Source organism: Nannospalax galili, unplaced genomic scaffold (genome assembly GCF_000622305.1).
Source record: "Nannospalax galili isolate Female #2095 unplaced genomic scaffold, S.galili_v1.0 scaffold312, whole genome shotgun sequence".
Lineage (NCBI taxonomy): Eukaryota > Metazoa > Chordata > Mammalia > Rodentia > Spalacidae > Nannospalax > Nannospalax galili.
The window spans coordinates 10,416,308-10,434,800 of record NW_008335967.1 but is presented as its reverse complement, the minus strand read 5'-3'; the positions used below and the strand labels follow the sequence as shown (position 1 = coordinate 10,434,800).

General features: G+C 38.9%; 1 protein-coding gene across 1 annotated transcript in view; it reads right to left on the bottom strand.

Moving 5' to 3' along the window:
• Nucleotides 1-13,956: 13,956 nt before the first annotated feature.
• Nucleotides 13,957-18,493, bottom strand: part of Gnai1 (G protein subunit alpha i1) — a 114,668-nt gene continuing 110,131 nt past the window's right edge. Inside the window, exon 8 of the mRNA XM_008830785.3 lies at nucleotides 13,957-16,034. Within this exon, the coding sequence (XP_008829007.1) occupies nucleotides 15,844-16,034 (191 nt within the window). The 3' untranslated portion in view covers nucleotides 13,957-15,843. The remainder of the gene's footprint in view (nucleotides 16,035-18,493) is intronic.

Below are 18,493 nucleotides of genomic sequence, written 5' to 3'. Positions count from 1 at the left end.
TTATCATTTTCTTTTCTTAATATTTTATTTATCATTTTTATTTTGTGTGTATGAATGTATTGTCTACATGTATGTTAAGGGCACCTGTGTCATGCAACACCTGTGGAGGTGGAGGTCAGAAGGGGGTTACAGATGCCCTGGAACTGGAGTTAGGGATGTTTGTTAGCGATTGTGTGGGTGCTGAGAACAGAACCTGGGTCCTCTACAAAGTAGCCAGTGCTTTTAACTGCTGAGCCATCTCGCCAGCCCCTCCATTATCATTTTTAATTGTGGAAATATTCCTCTACTTTTGTGCAGTGAAGGAAGCTGTCAAGTTGAGAGGTTAACAAAATCAATCCTTATGGTCAAGCCCTGGTAGAACTCTTCTCAATATGCTATCTACCTAAACAATGAGTGTAGTAGTCTGAGAGGTAGGTGTGTGATCCAAGCGGGACCCAAGGCCTTTATGTGATGAGATTCACACTGGAAAAGAGATGATCTTTCTTTTGGTTCATAAACATACTGCCTGAAGCTAGGAGGAGGAGCCTTCTTTCCCACATGTGGACAAGTTTGAACAAGAAATCACTCATGGGGCTCAGTGATTGAGTGCTTTCTGTACTACCAGATGACCTGAGTTTAATTTCCAGCATCCAGATGACTCTGACACACTCTTCTGGCTTCCAAGGGCACCTATACAAACATGGACATACATTCAGGCAGATACAAATGTTTACACATTTTAAAATTAATTTTATTGATTCAGGAATTTTACACAATGCATTTTGATCATATTCAGATCCTCTCCCCATCACCACCCTCACCTTACCATCCCCTTGCCCCGCCCCCACTTCATGTTCTGTATTAGCCAATGAAAAACCCCTTCCTACTCACACAACACATCTAACCTAAATGCTGGAAAAATTATCTCATTAGAATGTCAGTGATATAGCTCTTACACATTGGTGGGCCAAATTAAGGGCCTACTCCTTTCCTTTGTATGTAGTTTTGGGTCAGAATATACCCAGGTTTCTTGGAATGGAATTTTCACACTTGTTTTTTATTTCTCTTTCATACTGCTTAGGATTGTCAAGTAAGGATTTTTCTCTTCCTCAATGATCAGAAATCCTTGGGTTTCCTTAACAATCAGTTGTTGGCAGCCTGAATACATGCAGGTTACACTTTGGCAGCTTCTGGGCCTCACTCAGCACACTCACCCCACTCTATTCCAAGGTGTTCTCTAACAGGTTGATTTCCCACAGGGTTTTACACTTGGTAAAAGAAGCTAGGTTTTGACAGCCAGTGGTTGATAATGATGATCAGGCTGACCATAGGTGCACTGTTCAGTGGCCCATTTACAGACCCAGCTCTGGGGATGAGGGGTGCACCAGAGTGCGGCATGGTGGACTGGTTGCAAACACCTCCTGGCTGTGCTTGATGCCTGGTCCCCTCGCCCACTTGGGTGGTTAAGAAGGCCTGGTACTCTGGTGTCCCCTCTTGCAGGGTGAGTGGCAGACAGGTAGCCAGACTGTGTGGCTTTGTCCACTGGGGCTAGGGTGGCCAGGTCAGAGTGTTTTCCTTCTAATGGTGGAGGATCCAGTTGGCCCTCGTGGTGTCAGCTGCCCTCACATCCTCCATGTCCAGGGGGTACAAGTAATGACATACTGGGATCATGTTTTATGTTCTTGCGCCTCGAGCTGCGGTCTTCTTGGCTTTCCAGTTATTTTCTTTCTTACTTGCCAAGCCGAGTTCAAAATTTTGTCACCAACATAGATGCACCTAAGATCAGGAAAATATTCATCCTGTGTGATAAGGTCTGGCACATTCACTCAGTCTCTTGGGAGCCAGTGCCATCTTTTCTCTCTTCTCATGTGCACTTTTTCTGTTTTTTTTTTAAAAATATCAAATCATCTAAGAAGAAAGAAAAGAATTAATCCATCACACAGGGAAGCAAGAAGACCTGGTGGAGAAGCTTTGGTGGAAACCCTAGATCACAATGTGTCCAAAATATACCCATTGTCTGGGTTTGGCTTACTTAAAAACATAAAAGTTATAAATCCAAAGTAACTCAGAGTATTACTAACCAATTTAAGCTAGTGTGGATTGTATTTGGTTTCTGTTATTTGACTAATGGATAGGTCATCCTTTCACAGGAAGTCACCGATTAGATTTAACCCTGAACAAAGTTTCCTCAGGATCTTGGGGACCAGGTGAGACAGCAGGGGCAGCTTCAAGAAGGAAAATGATGCCCAGGTGAGCCACAGACTTGCAGAATTGTTAAGGTTCCCAGGCAAGTGTATGGGGGCTATTTTAGGTCTAATTTTGCCCCTGGGAGTAACAGAATAAATCAGTGGCAATATCTCATACATAATTGTCAGCTATTGGAAGAAAGGGTATTGGAATTCAAGCTTGACTTGCAGCTTTAGTTGTGGTATTGCATTTTGGGGATCACAAATGTTAATACCAAGAAGAACTATATCCTAATTCTTCATGAGCAAATGATGGAAATTTCTAGAAAAGGAAATTCTTACACTTATTGGAATACTTGTAAGATTAGTGAGGTGTGCAGCTATGGTGATTTAAATTGCAACTGCTAAGTATAACCCCAGAGAACTTATGCCAGAGCAGGAAGTAAGAAGGGCTCACTCCAGAGAGAGGAAAGTCTTGAAAATGACCTGGCCTTTCACATGGCTTTAAGTAGATCAGATTGATGAGACAATGTGAAAATTTGCAAAGGTTGTGAGAAATAAAACTCTAGTTGTTTCTGGCTAGTTATATACAAAGTGGAGTTAGGGTACAGATTATCAGAGACGCTTAAATTTGACTTAGTATAAAACAGGAGGCATAAAGATGATCTTTAGATCACCTACTAAAATGAAATTGCTTGCAGTACAAATACAGTCATACCTCTTATTTCCTCTGAGTTTTCATGTTTCCTTAATACTACCTCATGACCCATATTTCCTCTTTTAAAATGCATACTTCTGCACTGATGCCATCACCTTCTGAATGGTCCAAGAACCAAGGGGCTAAATCAATAGAAAAATTGTTCTGGTTCCACATGAGGCATGCAGGGAGAACTGCAGATTTGATCACATGCAGCTGATGGTGAATGCCCCCACCCTTTGAAACAATACCCTGGCCAGTCCAGATAGGTACAGGATGGAATAGCTGTAATGTTTCAGCTGCAAGGATACAGATCTTACATAAATATTTGTTTGCTCAGACAACCTGCTTCCTATAACAGGATGTACACCAGACTGGCTGGGTCTGAACTCAGGCTTAGTGTGAACAAGCGGCACAGATGTTCTTAGAGGGTCAGCTCTAAATTCCACAAGCCCTGCCTTCTAGCAGCCAATCAGGGAACAAACTTTGTGGTTTTTCTGAAAACTGGCCATAAACTGAACTAAATCAAGTGTTCTTAAAGCCATAAATAAACCGCAAGTTTCAGAAAATGCTACCACACCCACCTTGTACAACAATTTCTCATGTAGTGACGTATGAGGTATGTCTTTTTGTGTCCTTTAATTTTTCCACCCCTTAACTATCTGCTCAAGATGAGAATGTTCCTAGCAGCATTTACCAAAGATGAGGAAATGAGCAAAATGCCCAGCAGTCAAAAAGGCCTACGTAAATTAGGACATGGCCACACTAGGAACTGAAAGATACCAGTGAAATGAATGAAGAACCATACGTGCTGACCTGGACAAATCTCCCAGTGCTGAACACCTAGAAGAGCAAGTCACAGGATGAGAACAAAAGTAGGACTTTATTTCTAAAAATCAGAAATCAAAACTAAATAATATCCAGTTAATGGATGTGTGAATATATGGTAAGTCAATAAAGCACAAGGCAACATGAACATACATTTTGATCAGTTGCATAGGAGACAGAGAGCTTTGACAAAGGACAGGAACATAGGGCCCTAAAGACCGATAATACAAGTTCATATCCTGGACTATTTTTACTTCTTTAACTGTTCTTTATACTATGGACACACATTAAGTGTTTCATATCTATATGCATATATTCTACCTATAGCATATGCATTGTGTCAATTAATTCACAAGCCCTTAATTCCAAATTATATAATTGTAATAAAGTTTCATTTCAATAGGCTCTTTAATTAATGCAAATGGACGTTCAGGAGATCAATCTTTATGGTTTCCTCTAGACTCTGTGCTTCATAGAACTAGGCTGTGAAGAGTCATTCACTGAACAGTTCAGAGGAAAGGGAAGAGCCAAAATACCAGCTCTTCCCTAGCTTTGCTCTGCAGATAACCAAAGGCAGCTGTCCCTAACACACCAAACACTACCAAGGGTCTCCTATGAGCCTGCTTATAGGTGATGAGACTGGAGGTCTTCCAGTGTAACCCAGTCTCCTCTGTTGCAGGCCACCGTAGCACGAGAGAACTTCTAAATTACCCACCTTCCCTACACTTGTTGGACATTTCTACTCCTCTAAGTTTGCTTTCCCCTTTTCTCACCCACTTTCCTACTTTTCCCTCCAACCTGATTCTCTGCTTGCCTAGGTTTTTGTTGTTGTTGTTGTTTTGTTTTTCTGGCAGGGGGAGCGGGGTGGCATTATTTGTGGGAATCATTTCTCTCCTTCTACCATGTAGGATCCAGGGATTGAGTTCTAGTCATCAAACTTGTTGACAAGTACCTTTACCTACTGAGCCGTCTTGCAGGCCCCCAGAGGTTAATTATTAAGAGGTGTTCCAGAGGCCTTCAGAGAGGATATTCTTAGAAATAACACGTTTTGTTCATTCCGTGCAAGTCAAATCAGAAAGCACTCATGCTCTATCAGTTTTTTATAATACTATATATACCAAAGGAGTCAATTTTCTTTATTTTTTGTTCAATTACATCACATTTGAAATTGTCATCTAAATTGCAGTAAACATGCGGTAGAACACATATTTTCAGAATTTTAAGCTTCATTTGCCAAAAAGAAAGAGAAACACCCTCACCCCCCCTAATTTTTCATTATTTATTATGGATTCTTTTCTCTATTTTAAGATGACACAGCTTAAGATCTTTTTCATTACCAACTTTTTTCCGCTAATGAATATTTCCTACAGTGGCTTCTCCTAGTTCATACAGAGCTTCGGTGAAGCTCTGAGCTCCGTGTTTTTCATGAGCTCCTGATTCTGGTTTTAGAAATTGCAGTTGGCTGACCTAGCATGTGAGAGCAATTGTTAAAACACTGACTCAACTTGAATAGGCTGAATTGCCTTTAAACACTTGGCTCTTGATCTCAGGGAAATGAAGGCAATGAGTCTCTAGGGCAGACCAGATAATGACTCCAAAGATGCCTGCACTCTAATCCTTGAAACACTGGCTAGTTAAGTTTACAGGGTACACGGGACTTTGCAGATATGATCTAAATTAAAGATCTTAAAATGGGAAGATGGTCTTGGACTATCCGGGTGAACACAAGTCAACCACAAGGGCCCTAATAAGGTGGCAGGAGGGTCAGAATGCCTATAGCTAACATAAGGACAGATCAGACACTGGAGAAAAGACACTTGGCTATAGGTTTTGAAGACAGATGAAGGGGTCGTAAGCCAAGGACTGTGGACAGTTTCTTGAAATGAAAAAGACAAGGAAACAGACTTCTCCCCTGGAACCTCCAGATGGTGTGAAGTCCTGTGCACCTATTTTATTTTCAAAATAATTTTACAGGGCTGGGTAGATGGCTTAGTCAGTAAAGTACCTGCCGTGCAAGGAATGAGGATCCTTTAGATCCTTAGCACCCACATTAAAAGGCCAAGACTGGCCATGCACACCTAAACCCTGTGTGTGTGTTGTGGGGGGCAGGACAGAGGGATCACTGATGCTCATTGGTCAGACAGAGAGGAAAAAAATGCTGAGTTTCAGCTTCAATGAGAGACACTCTCAGAAACATAAATAAATAAGGTGGAGACTGATAAAGGCAAAAGACAGTAGATCGACCTCTGGCCTTGACATGTGCACAGACACCCACAATAACAGGTACATATACATAAAGCCACACACACACACACACCACATTACATACAAGACAACATATACTGCTGAGGATGGAGCCCAGGGTCTTATGTGTGGAACTACTTTAGACTTCTTATCTACAGAATTTAAAAGAATAAGTTTATATCCCTTTAAGCCACAAATTTTGTGGGTATTTGTGATGGCATGGGTGGAAGACAAATAGAGACTTACTTGGATTTTGTTTTTGTTTTCTGTGTGGCTGAAAACTCAAGGAGAGTTTAACTTTCAGCCTGTCACTTCAGCTGTCAAGGGACAGCTTGGCAAAGGACAGAGATATGGGGTTCTCTCTCTCAGTCTGCCCCTTTCATGTGTCAGTTCAGTGTAAGTCTTTACCTTATGAAAACTTCATTCTCATCCTGAAATAATAGAAGGCTGCCTTTATTGACTGTAACTACCCTGAGAGTGCAATGATATGAACTGTGATGCTGGATTTGACTGTGTTGGCACAGATGGTTACACTGCCAAGACTTCTGCAGTGTCCATCTCACTTTTCCTTGAATCTCAGTTCACTGATGATATGATCTGTCTCCCATCTTTTTCCTTCTTGCATCTATATTTATCCAAACCATCCTAATCACGAAACTGCAATAGCTGAAATTAGCAAGTTATTATAGATGAGGTGTATCTTATAAATGACAAGCCTCTTAACTCTAGCAATAACTACAGGAGGGAAGTAATAATGATATCTTTCTTTGAGAGAAATTACTGAATCATGGAAAGATTCACTTACTCGAGGTTACAGAACAGAAGGCAGGAGGGCCGGGCCAGGCCTTTGGATAGTCTGGCTTCTTCATTACTGCCTCAGCTTTGCCTTCTCAAATAGGAATTCTTGATGGAACGTGCTATGTACTTACATGAAAAGCAAAGATCACAGAGGTACCACACTTCCATACTGAATCCCAAATATTAGAAGAAAATGGAGTTTAGCACACAAGCAATAACACCAATGTAATAGTTTTTCTTCTATCCAAACTTCTGTGGCAAACTAAAAAAGGAAATATAGGAAGAAGGAAAGAAAGAATGTAGGAAAGAAAGAAAGGAGTTATCCACACAAAATGTTGTCCTTGGGTTTTTTCAAACATTTAAAATATTAAAATGATTAAGGGAAATAAGGGTTATTGGAAGGAACACATACTTTTTAAAAGTTGCTTTTGTGACTAGAACTTAACCACAGCATCTATAAGTGGAGCTGGCAGCTGTCCGTTTCTCACCAGATCAAATGCTTCCAACTTGTCCTTGACAGTAACTAAACAGAAATGGCACCTCTGCCAAAGTTTCATGGAAAAGAGGGATAACATTTACTAGAAAAGATAGAGTATTAGTATTACTTTAAAAAAATATGTTGTGTGTGCATGGTGTGTGTGTGTGTGCATGCACGCACACACATGCACCTGCCCAAGTGTACATATAGAGAGCAGAGGACAACTTTGTGGAATTGGTTCTCTCTTTTCATTTATTTCATTACAGCTTTAACATATTCATTAACATACTCCAGAGCAGGGATACATCTCTTTCAAAAGTGGATATAAAATTTTAGGTTCACAGTTGAATTAATACATTTTTACAATATTGAACTCAGTATAAACCTTGTAAGACATAAAATTGAATGAGTTTTTACCATTTAAAGAAGGTCTCCATTTCATTTAAAAGGTTTCCTAAATTTTTAATGCTACCAATGCTTAGATGCTTGCACATGTGTTTTTAATCTCTATGTATCTGATTATTACTAGTCACGGTTACACTCAGATCCTTGGCACCTGAGTATGGATATAAAGTCATCAGGTAGATTTCAATGATAATGTTTATCACCTCTACTAATTAACGTGAAGTAAATTTTTATGCTTCCTTCTCAAATATGTCTTTTTCTTTAATTTGTTTATGTGGGTTCTGGGTATTGTACTGAGGTTTCCAGGCCTGCATAGCAAGTGCCTTTCCTGCAGAGCCATCTCTTTGACCTTATATGGCTTTTGAAAGGAACACTTTTGCTAAATTGCAGAGAAATCATGTTGAAGAGCCGTCCTGGAATGCAACCACCAGCCAAGTCCTTTGAAATTTTCTAAACAGGACAATAATTGATTTTGACTACTCACAAGCCAACAGAAATCAAAGGTTGAAGAGATAAAAGTGAATCCTAAGAAGTAAAGTAGCCAGACTGATGTTCCTTCTTTTCTATGAAAAGGTCTCCTTCCCATGTGAGCCATAATGTATTTCAATAAAGTTAAGTTTTCTCTACCAATTATGCACACAATGAAGAATAACTTTCTGATTAACCTAACAAACTCTATAATCAAGAGGGAAGTTTAGATTAGCAGAAATGATTTTATTGATCATTAAAGAACTATTTGTAGTGTGCTTTCACTATAAAAAAATAAAACATTTCATTAGTGCCTGGAGGTATTTGATACCCTGCTGATTTAGGTCCTTGACAACATTTAATTCCTGTCTTCCTCCACATCTTCTGGGAAGCACTCTTTCTGAATAATGTAAGGAAGTTTTTCTCTCCATGACTGTTCCAGCCTAGTGCTGTGGGATGTGTGGAGGAAGAAAGGAATTTGGCTGTAGTAATAGAAACATATTTTTTAAAAAACAAAGCAAAACAAAACACAGCACAATAACAACATTTAAAAAACCCACTAATCTTGTGATTTGGCTGAAGAACAGAGGGGATGGGTTAAAAAGATGGGTTGTAATTTTCCAGTATCCCATGGGCCTATTCCAAGAATTTGAACAAAAAATAAATTCAAAGGATCCCTTCTAGAGGTTGGACTTTCAAATGTTCACTCATCTCTTCTATTACAGATGATATATTTGAAGTGAAAATTGGACTTTTTTCCCTCTGTCTGCAGCAAAGGGCACATTACATCAAACCAAACCACAGCTGTTTAGACCTATCCTTACAGAGGCCTGCCATTTTCTAAGAGTCACTAAAAGTGGTGATTTGTTCAAGACACCTAGACTCAGATCTTCTTTATCCAAATTTCAACTTTTGATATGTTGTCGCTCTCTCTAAAACTTAGAAAGTTTTTCATGGAGACTCTGTCTTAAAAACAAAACAAACAAAAACAAAAATCAAAAACAAACAACAACAACAACAATAACAAAAAAACCCCAGGAACTTGATAACAGAGTACAATATACACCCAAGTCTAAAAAAAAAAAAGTTGTATTTATGAGTAGATTACCTTGAGCAGTCTGGTACTAGGAGAACTGATCACTTAGAAAAAGCTAATTTTGTATATTTGTGAATGAAGGAAACATGCTACACTACAGTGAAGCATTACAAATTACTCCCCATTCAAATCACAGAAAGGAATTTTGCACGCTGCACAGTTTCACACCTGAGAACTTAATTTTGTGGAAACTGAAAATGAAGTTGTTTGAAGTAGCTTTGGTTTCAATCTTGTTTTCAAAAGTGGGACAAGGATGTCATTCTGTGAAGTTTCTACAAAAGTAATTATGATTTAAGCATGTGAAACAGAAGATTGGAGGTACTTTCAAAACTAGCTTCACATTGAAACTTCACAAACATTTGTCAGTTTGGTAATAAGACAAAAACAAAAACAGTAACAAAACAAAGCCCAGGAAAACCACAGATCTAATTTAGGAAAATCCAGAAAATTCTGCTAAGATCATGAATACATACATGGAGCATTTATACAGTAAAAAAAGTTAACCCCTTGTTCTTAGCTTCTCTGCTGCTTGACATAAGATCTGAGACTAGGTAATTTGTGAAGAACAGAGATGTACTTCTTAAAGTCAGGAGACTGGGGACCCAGTGTCAGAATGCTGCCAAGACATGGTGAGGGTGCAAGTCTTGAGCTTAGGGTTCTCTTCTTCTTCTTAAAAAGCCACAAATTCCAATATGGGACCCCACAGTTCATCCAACTGTAATTACCTCCCTGATGTCTGTCCTCCAAATATCACAACACATTCTGCAGAAAGAGAAGCAATTTCTTTAGCCTATGCTCTCAGGGACTCATGCTTTATACTTTTAAAAGAGAAAGTGCACTACAGCATTAAAGAAGAAAGGATACAGGGCTGGAGAGATGGCTCAGCGGTTAAGAGCACTGACTGCTCTGGCGGTGGACCTGGGTTCGAATTCTAGCATTCACATGATGGCTAACAACCATCTTAGCTCCAGTTCCAGGGAATCCAGCACCCATTCCTGACCTCCACTGGCACTGCATGACACAGGTGAACTTACATACATGCAGGCAATACACTCATACACATAAAATAAAAATGATAAACTATTTTTTTAAATTAGAAAGGACAACTTTATTGACTGATACTGGCTAAATAGCCACTACTTAGATTGATCTTCTATGCATGTTTTCCTCAACATAGCTCATTCTTAGTCACTTACATTTTTAATCATAAAAACTATCTCTTTGCAATGATATCATGTCTGTGTCTCTGTGGATGGGAGACAGCACAGGCAGTAAAACCACAGAAGCTGGAAAGGCCTGATCTTGTATGAGGTGCTTAGAATTTCTTACACATAGTGGGGCCTATCACCATTCAAGCTTCCAGCAACTACTGCCAATTCCTATCTGCAACCTGGGGGTCTCTAGACTTGACAATATGTTTCATAACTTTTAATGTAACTAAGAAAAATATAAGTAAATAAATCACAGCAAACACCAATGCAATTATTGGTTATGAAAAAATGCCTGGGAAACAAGCCAGTGGAGTTGTGAAATACAAAATGCAATATAAATATATTTTAACTTTTTAAGACAGGATTTTGAAAATAAACTCAAAGAAAATTTCAAATTAACTTTCAAATAGCAACTCTCCTGTTGCTGTGCTCTACAGTGGCCCGACTCCAGTCTCGGGGGGCAGGGGATGAGTAGGCGCGGAATCAATGACACAGATTCGGGGAGATGCGGCTCAGTAGCAGGCTGCCAGCACGCTTGTTTGTTGTGTACAAAGGGCTTTCCTATATACCCCCCAAACCTCCCCCATTGGCCCTGAGGGTTGAGCTGTATATTGTCTATTGGCGTGGCGTTGCGTCATCTGTCTCTAGCCCGGGCAGCAGGTATCAGGTTAGCAGTTTGAGGAAGTAGGTCTTGTTAGACTGGCTCACCTGAACAGAAGTCTCCAGGTCCCATATGGTATTCTGGACTATCCCCACAGGCCCCTCCTACACTCTCCCATATTTTATTACATTATCAAAAATAACAGGGACCTAACAGCTAGGCATTTTTTCTCTCATTCATATTTTCTAGTAACAGTATCAACTTAAGGCACTCAGAAGTTTTAATGTAAAGATGAATAATTAATAATTTATGAGGCAAAAACTCATACCAGTAACTATTTGCCAAACAATGACAATAATTTAAAGGTAGTTAAAGCTGGAGAGATGACTTGGATCGTTACCAGCACATACTGCTCTTCCAGAGACTCAAGTTTGAATTCCGGGCATCCAAAACAGGCAGCTCACAATCACTTAACCACCTGTAACTGCAGCTCCAGTGGATCAGTATTCTCTTCTGGCCTCTAGGAGTGTATACACACACACACACACACACACACACACACACACACACGCATGCACAAACGCACACACACACACACACACACACACACTAAATAAAATGAATAAAGGTGCTCAAAAATCAAATCTTCTTTATAATCAAATGACAGCAAAGTTTAATGAGAGCTTAACACATGCCACATTCCTTTCTGTATAATTAAAATTCATCATAAACTTTAGACTGACAAGAGCCATTAAGATTAATGGCCTATTTAATCTCATTTTCCTTAAACAATAAAAATTAGTCAGCAAGAATAAATACCCTACCCAAAGTTAACCGATTAATAAGAGAGCTGGGTTGTGAATCCAGACCTCTGTAAAATACCACAGTAAGCAATGACTATATTAACAGTTGGAGTGCTGATTACATTATTAAATAAACTCATTCAAGGCATCAAGGACAGTTCCACAGACAAAATATGAAAATGTGTGTTAACTATGTATGCCCTTCAGGAGCTTCAAATCTCATGGGTGTTGATAAAATAAATATCTTTGATGGAAGATATAGTTTGGTATGGGATTTTTTGTGATCTAAAAAAATATTCAGAGAAATTCTGAAGCTGTGAGTGGATTTAGGTGATAGGCTCGGCTCTCTTTTCTGAATAGGAAGCGTTCTTTTGAGTCCTCTGACAGATACACAGTAGTCAGATGTCGTGTGTTTGAAACCTTGATCTGGTCATGTGAAATTAACCTCTGGAACCCTTTACACCCAGCTGTTTTTGTCATCAACATTCAGTAAGAACATACACACTTTATTCACTATTTTTTCAGGAAGAGATTGGACATCCTTGAATTAGATTAAGCATACGAGTAATTTTCCAGAAGCTGACTAAAATGAAGGAGATTCTGGAAATCATAAGAGCTTTAGGAACTTTAGGAATGGAGACTGAGACACTATGTAGGTCAGTTTGGATCCCCTGTTCGATGGTTGGATTGGTCAGGCATGAGCCTACAGTCAGCAAAGTGAGAAATGTGATTGGACTGGCAACCCTCCAGAACCATGCAGCTCCCAAAAGAGCAGGCTTAATGACAGGCACCATTGGCATCTAAACAACTACGACAAACAAAAGAACTAATGCATAAAACAATAACTGACATGAATGATTATGTCCCATGTTACGGCCAGGGTTTCAAAGCATATTCCATATGTGGAAAGTGTGCCATGCACAGGGCACTATTAATATGTACTGTAGAAGAGGAGTGAGGAAGTACTGAAATGTGCTGAGAGATCTTTGAATGGGTGGCCTCTAAGTTATTTTGAATTGTATCAACAAGTCAGAAACAGTGCACTTCAAAGAACAGAGGGTCACGTACATTAAGATAGCCAATCTAGATTACAAGAGGGAGAGAGGTAGGATGCAATTTCATCAATAAGCCATTTCAAGTGGAACCTCAGCAAAGACCTCAATTCTACAGGTGGCCATCAGAAGGAAAACAAAAACGAAAAGAAACAAGCAAACAAACAAACAAAAAATCTTAAGCAGAAGCGAGGCACTGCAAAGGCAGAGCTCCCCATCCAGAGATGGAGATAGGGCACGAAGAGTTGCCCATTGCAAGATTCAGACATGTCTAGCTTTTTGACATTGTGACACGATGTTGTCATCCACAAAGTTCATACTTGAGAAGCAAGCAGTGCACACACACATGTCACAAAAACTCATAAAGTTTTAAGTAAGTTTATGGTGTTTCTTTTCCAGCCACATTATAGCTGTTCTGAAATACATCCAGCCGCTGAGCTGTGGGTTGAATGCACCTGGAAGTTGATGGTATGTGGTAGTTACATTATTCAGCTTTCTGTTACTATAACGACATATCTGAGATTTAATTTATAAAAAGAAAAAGGATTCTTTGCCTGACAGTTTTGGAAATTCCAGTCCATGATGGATAAGCCTCACTGTTTTAGCATGTGGCAGGACATCATGGGAGGAGCTTGTGGCAGCGAAAACCTACTTGTCTCTCAAGCCAGGCAATAAAGAAGGGAAGTGGAAGGGGTTAGATCCCCACAAGCCTCTTCTAGGGCACATTCTCATGAAGTGGGCCTCACTATCCAAAAATTCTACCACCTGCTATCAGGCCGTCCTAGGACAAAGATTTTTAGACACCAACCTTTGGGAGACATTCGACATCCAAACTATAGTGGTAGCTAAAGGGTGAGAATCAGTTTCAGGGAGAATGATGATGAATTTTGTTTGGAACATACTGAGCTACAGCTGGGGATGAATTTTTGTAAGGGGCTGGAAGGTCATATTTTGGCACCATACTGCATGAGAACACTTGGGAAGGGAAAACTCAGTCTTCTGAAACTGGTAACTGTAAAAAGAGAGACAGAGTATTGTGAAAGAAAAATGAAGATACCATATACTGATAACAAAAGTTTAATACAAAATGAGTTCAGCCAACAGATTTTGTAAAATTTTAAAAATTTAAATTTATTAGGCTTTATTAGTAACACAGGTACACAGAGTAAAGTTCAGGAATTCACCAATGATGGTCACCAATATGTGCTTCTTTGTGGCTTTTACACCACAGTTGTCATCATTCAAATTTACCAGATTATAGTCAAATTTCATACATAGCTTCACAATGTGGACCTTACAAGTCTTCCATAGTAAAATGAATGAAAACATATCTTTCATGAAAGGCACATAAAAGAATCTAACTAACACTTAAAGAATTTTGATAACTTTAAATTTCTTTACATTACAAAGAAGGGAACAAATCCCACGTAGGAAACAGATACAAATGTAGTTTCTGCTTCTCCATACAATTACGTAGGCAAGTACTTCAACAAAAAGACTCCACGGAGATGACAACACAAGTGGGAAAGTATTACCAGCAAAGCTTACTGAAAGACTTAGTTCTTCAGGATGAATGAAAAAGGAGAGATGAGCTAGGGAATGCTACTCATTTTGCTGAAACATGGCCACAGAGACACACTTAAATGATCAAAAGAAAAATAATGCTAGCAAAGTTCAGTATCTCCTGTTATGTAACACTTATTTGAGCACACACACACACACACACACACACACACAATCACTGATCCTGTTAAATACTATTATTCAATTTCTAAGTATAATTGTTCACTTAATGTCAGAAATAAGAGCATAATTTAAAAAGAATGTAAGTTCAAGCAACTGGAGGGAATTTGAGTATCTAAGGGGAAAAATAATTTGGCATAGAGTGATAAACTTGAAACTAGTTACTTATGAATTGAAAGCTTGCATAATATCAGCAATAGAGTATTTTCTACCATCTTCCAAACAAGGAACTATCACGTGTGCCTAGGTACAAGGAATTTCCCAAAGGAAATACACAAATTAATGTCTTAAAATTCATATGCTAAAAATTTTTACCCACAAAAATTTCTTTCAATACCCACCTCAACTCAGTTGTAAATAAAAATGCAGTTATTTAAAGTGTAGAAAATTAATCTGTACCACCTGTAAGGCGAGGTATGAATACCACCCAGATACTAAGATTAAAAGTGAAAACAGACCAATGGAATAAAAACTAAGTGTTTTGAATTCTAAGATCGTATATCCTCAAAAAACTGGAGTTTTAGTTTCTCAAACCAAATCTAATATAGAACCAGGGCAGCATGCACTCTTTAAATAAAAATTAAAATGCATATGATGCTTAAATAATTGATCCAAAGGTAGGTGTACTCACCCTCTTTACTGTTTCAATGAAACACATAAAATTTAGAGCACAAATCATGTTATTAAAATAGTCTGTGCAATGTTCGTACAAACAACATTTTCATGAATACAAGTATACATGAAATCAAGGTAGGGGCTGTGACATTTCCTACTATTAATCACTGTACCTAAAAATTTACAGGGACATGAACATAAATAAAGCTGTTTAAAACTGGCAAACACAGTAATAGTCTGTCATTCAGTACAAGGTAGTTAATATTTATGTTATTTCCAAAGCCATCACACTAGAATTGTAAGTTGCCACTCTTAAAACCTAAAAGTAATGTGGAAAATTAAAGTTATAAATACATCTTACATACATTTGCATATTTACACTTACACAGAAATCACCATACACTAGAGTCCAGCTTTCACACCACACTTCACTTTCACATCACAGGACCCTCTTTCACCTTTAAGACAGGTCCTTTTATCACGTCCAGATAAAGACACAAAACAGAACAACTTTGGTCAGATCCAGGATGCATTTGCTGTATACTACATTCTGTGTTGCTGGGAGACTCTAGTCTAGAGAGATCCATATATAAGTACTCATTTGGTTTGAAAATGCATTTTTACCATCAACTGCAAAACTTAAAAGAGACCACAATCTTTCAGGTTATTTTTTATGATGACATCTGTTACAGCATCAAAAACAAACTGCACATTCTTTGTATCTGTGGCACATGTGAAGTGGGTGTATATTTCCTTCGTGTCCTTTCTTTTATTGAGATCTTCAAACTGACACTGAATATATGCAGCTGCCTCTTCATATGTGTTTGATCCTGAGACGGTACAAAGAAAGAAGAAGAAGAAGAAAAAAAAAACACACACAAAAAGTTAAATCTAATATGGTAAAGCAAAATGTCCCTTAAGACACTGAGGTCAGTTTTCCACATACAAAATACATGTACTCCTTACTGCACTTTTCCACACAGAACAAAATGATGTTTTCTGAATGAAAAAATATCCTTGGTAAACTGCTTTTCTTGAAATAAGCTAAATTTCTTAGTATTTGGCTATCTTTAAACTTAAAAACTCCTTTGCACGCTAGTGTGTTTGCTGTGATCTCTGTTCCTGCTTACATCTCCAGGGCTCAGGTCTCTTTTCTTCTGCTATCCTCTAGCACCTAGATCCCCAACCTGAACTGCTACTGGATTTCTCAAGTTGAGGCATGCCACTGCACTACTAGCCCACTGGTGAATCCACAATGCTGACTGAATGCTGACCAGCATTTCTTTTCTTTCCTACACACTCTTTGATTATCATTTCTTGATAACTTTTAAAATTTTATTCATTTATTTTTATTTTATGTGTATAAGTGCTTTACCTGCATGTCTGTAAGCATACCCATGTCATGAAAAGCCCACTGAGACAAGAAGACAGCACTGAATCCCCTGGAGCTGGAGTTACATAGTTGTTAGCCACCAAGTGGGTGCTGGGAACCAAACCCAGGTCCTCTAGAAGAGCAGCCAGTGCTTTTAACCACTGAGCTATCTCTCTATCCCTCTTGATCATTTTTTTCTTTCTTTCTTTTCTTTTTTTGGTCTTTTTGAGATAGGGTCTCCCTGTAGCCCCAGCTGTCCTGGAACTCACTATGTAGACCAGGCTGGCCTTGAACTCACAGAGATCTGCCTGCCTCTGCCTCCCGAGTGCTGGGACTAAAGGTGTGTGCCACCACGCCTGGCATTTGATTAAAAAATTATACCAATCTATTACGTGGTGAAATTCTATTGGTACTAAAACAGTAAACGGTGTGCTCCTGCTTTCAGGTAAGAGGCTAAAGGCTCCATCTGAAAGAGAAAATTTCAGAGATTCTTTGGCATCATCTAACAGGAAGCACACACATACCATGACCCAGCACTTCACGTGCAGGCTTACGTGCAGAATTATAGGCAGTGGCCAGGGAAGATACACAGAGAATGTTAAGGGAGCATCATCTCCTTCTTTAGGAAGCATCTTAAAAGTTCAACAGCTGTAGGTGGCCAATAAATTCTGGCAGACTCATAAGACTAATTGCTACAGAGAAATGAGAATTTAAGCATTACTGAAGTGCAGAGTGACAGAGATGAATCTTGTTAACATTCTATTCAATCACAGAGACCAGACACAAAAATGTGTACACTGTGTGATCCAACTGATGCTTGAAAACAATTGAGATGCATGGGTGAGGACAAAAGTCAGACTAATGCTTATTTTCTTGGAGAGGAGGGAAGAGGCTAATTAGTTGTGACCAAAAGGGGTTATAAATGGGGTTTTGGAGCACTGGGAGAGTTCCAGTACTTAGGTAGTAGAGAGTGTTTTTGTACTCTTTACCTTGTGTGTTCACTTTTAAATATGCTTCACACTAATGTGAATGTTTGTGCATGTATACTTAATATTGTGATAAAATATTTTATATGCTGTTTAAATCTCTCTTTTGTAATAACCCCAAATTACTTATTTGGCTTTCAAGGTCCTCCTCCCCAGCGTATTTTTGCATTCTGGTTTGCGGTGCTCTATTCCACATGGAGGACTCAGTCCATGTCATAAGGGTTGAGTGTCACAAACTGTCCCTGTGTTTCTACTGCACTATTTCTCCCTTGTCCTTCACCATTGAGTATCTCTAACTCCACATCTGCTCAAAATAAATAACTTTCCTTTACCGAACCCAATCCAAATGAGCTCTTTATCACTTAAAATTTCCTACTGACAATAGAAACAGCTCTTCAGTTTGGGTTATACTGCTTTACTGGGTCCCAAGTACTTGTTCAGCACTGGTTCTCCTAAACTGCATGTGAACACTATATCCTGCACATTCCCAGCCCTTTCACCCTTACTATGCATAACACAGTGAATGCAGCATGAGCAAGGCCAGAGGAAGTCTATGCTTAGTGTGCTATGGCAGCATAGAGTCTAAAACCAGAGCCCCTGAATAGGTTTATATTTTATTTTTTATATTATTACTATATAACCATATACTTTTACAAATAAAATTTTATCAAATCATAATATGGTTGATGCCTAAAGTTCTGATGCAAATATCAGTCTCATTGGGCCAAAGATGCTACTGATACAAAACTACTTAACTAATTACAAGTGTGTCGGGGGAAGTAGCTCATCTGCAACACACATTCTGGGTAGCTAAAGTGCTATACCCCAAGAGCTACCAAATACATGAGAGAACCACTGAACACATTCTTTTTTCTGCTTTTAAGCCTGAAGAAGAGAACCCTAAAATGTGTGTGTGTGTGTGTGTGTGTGT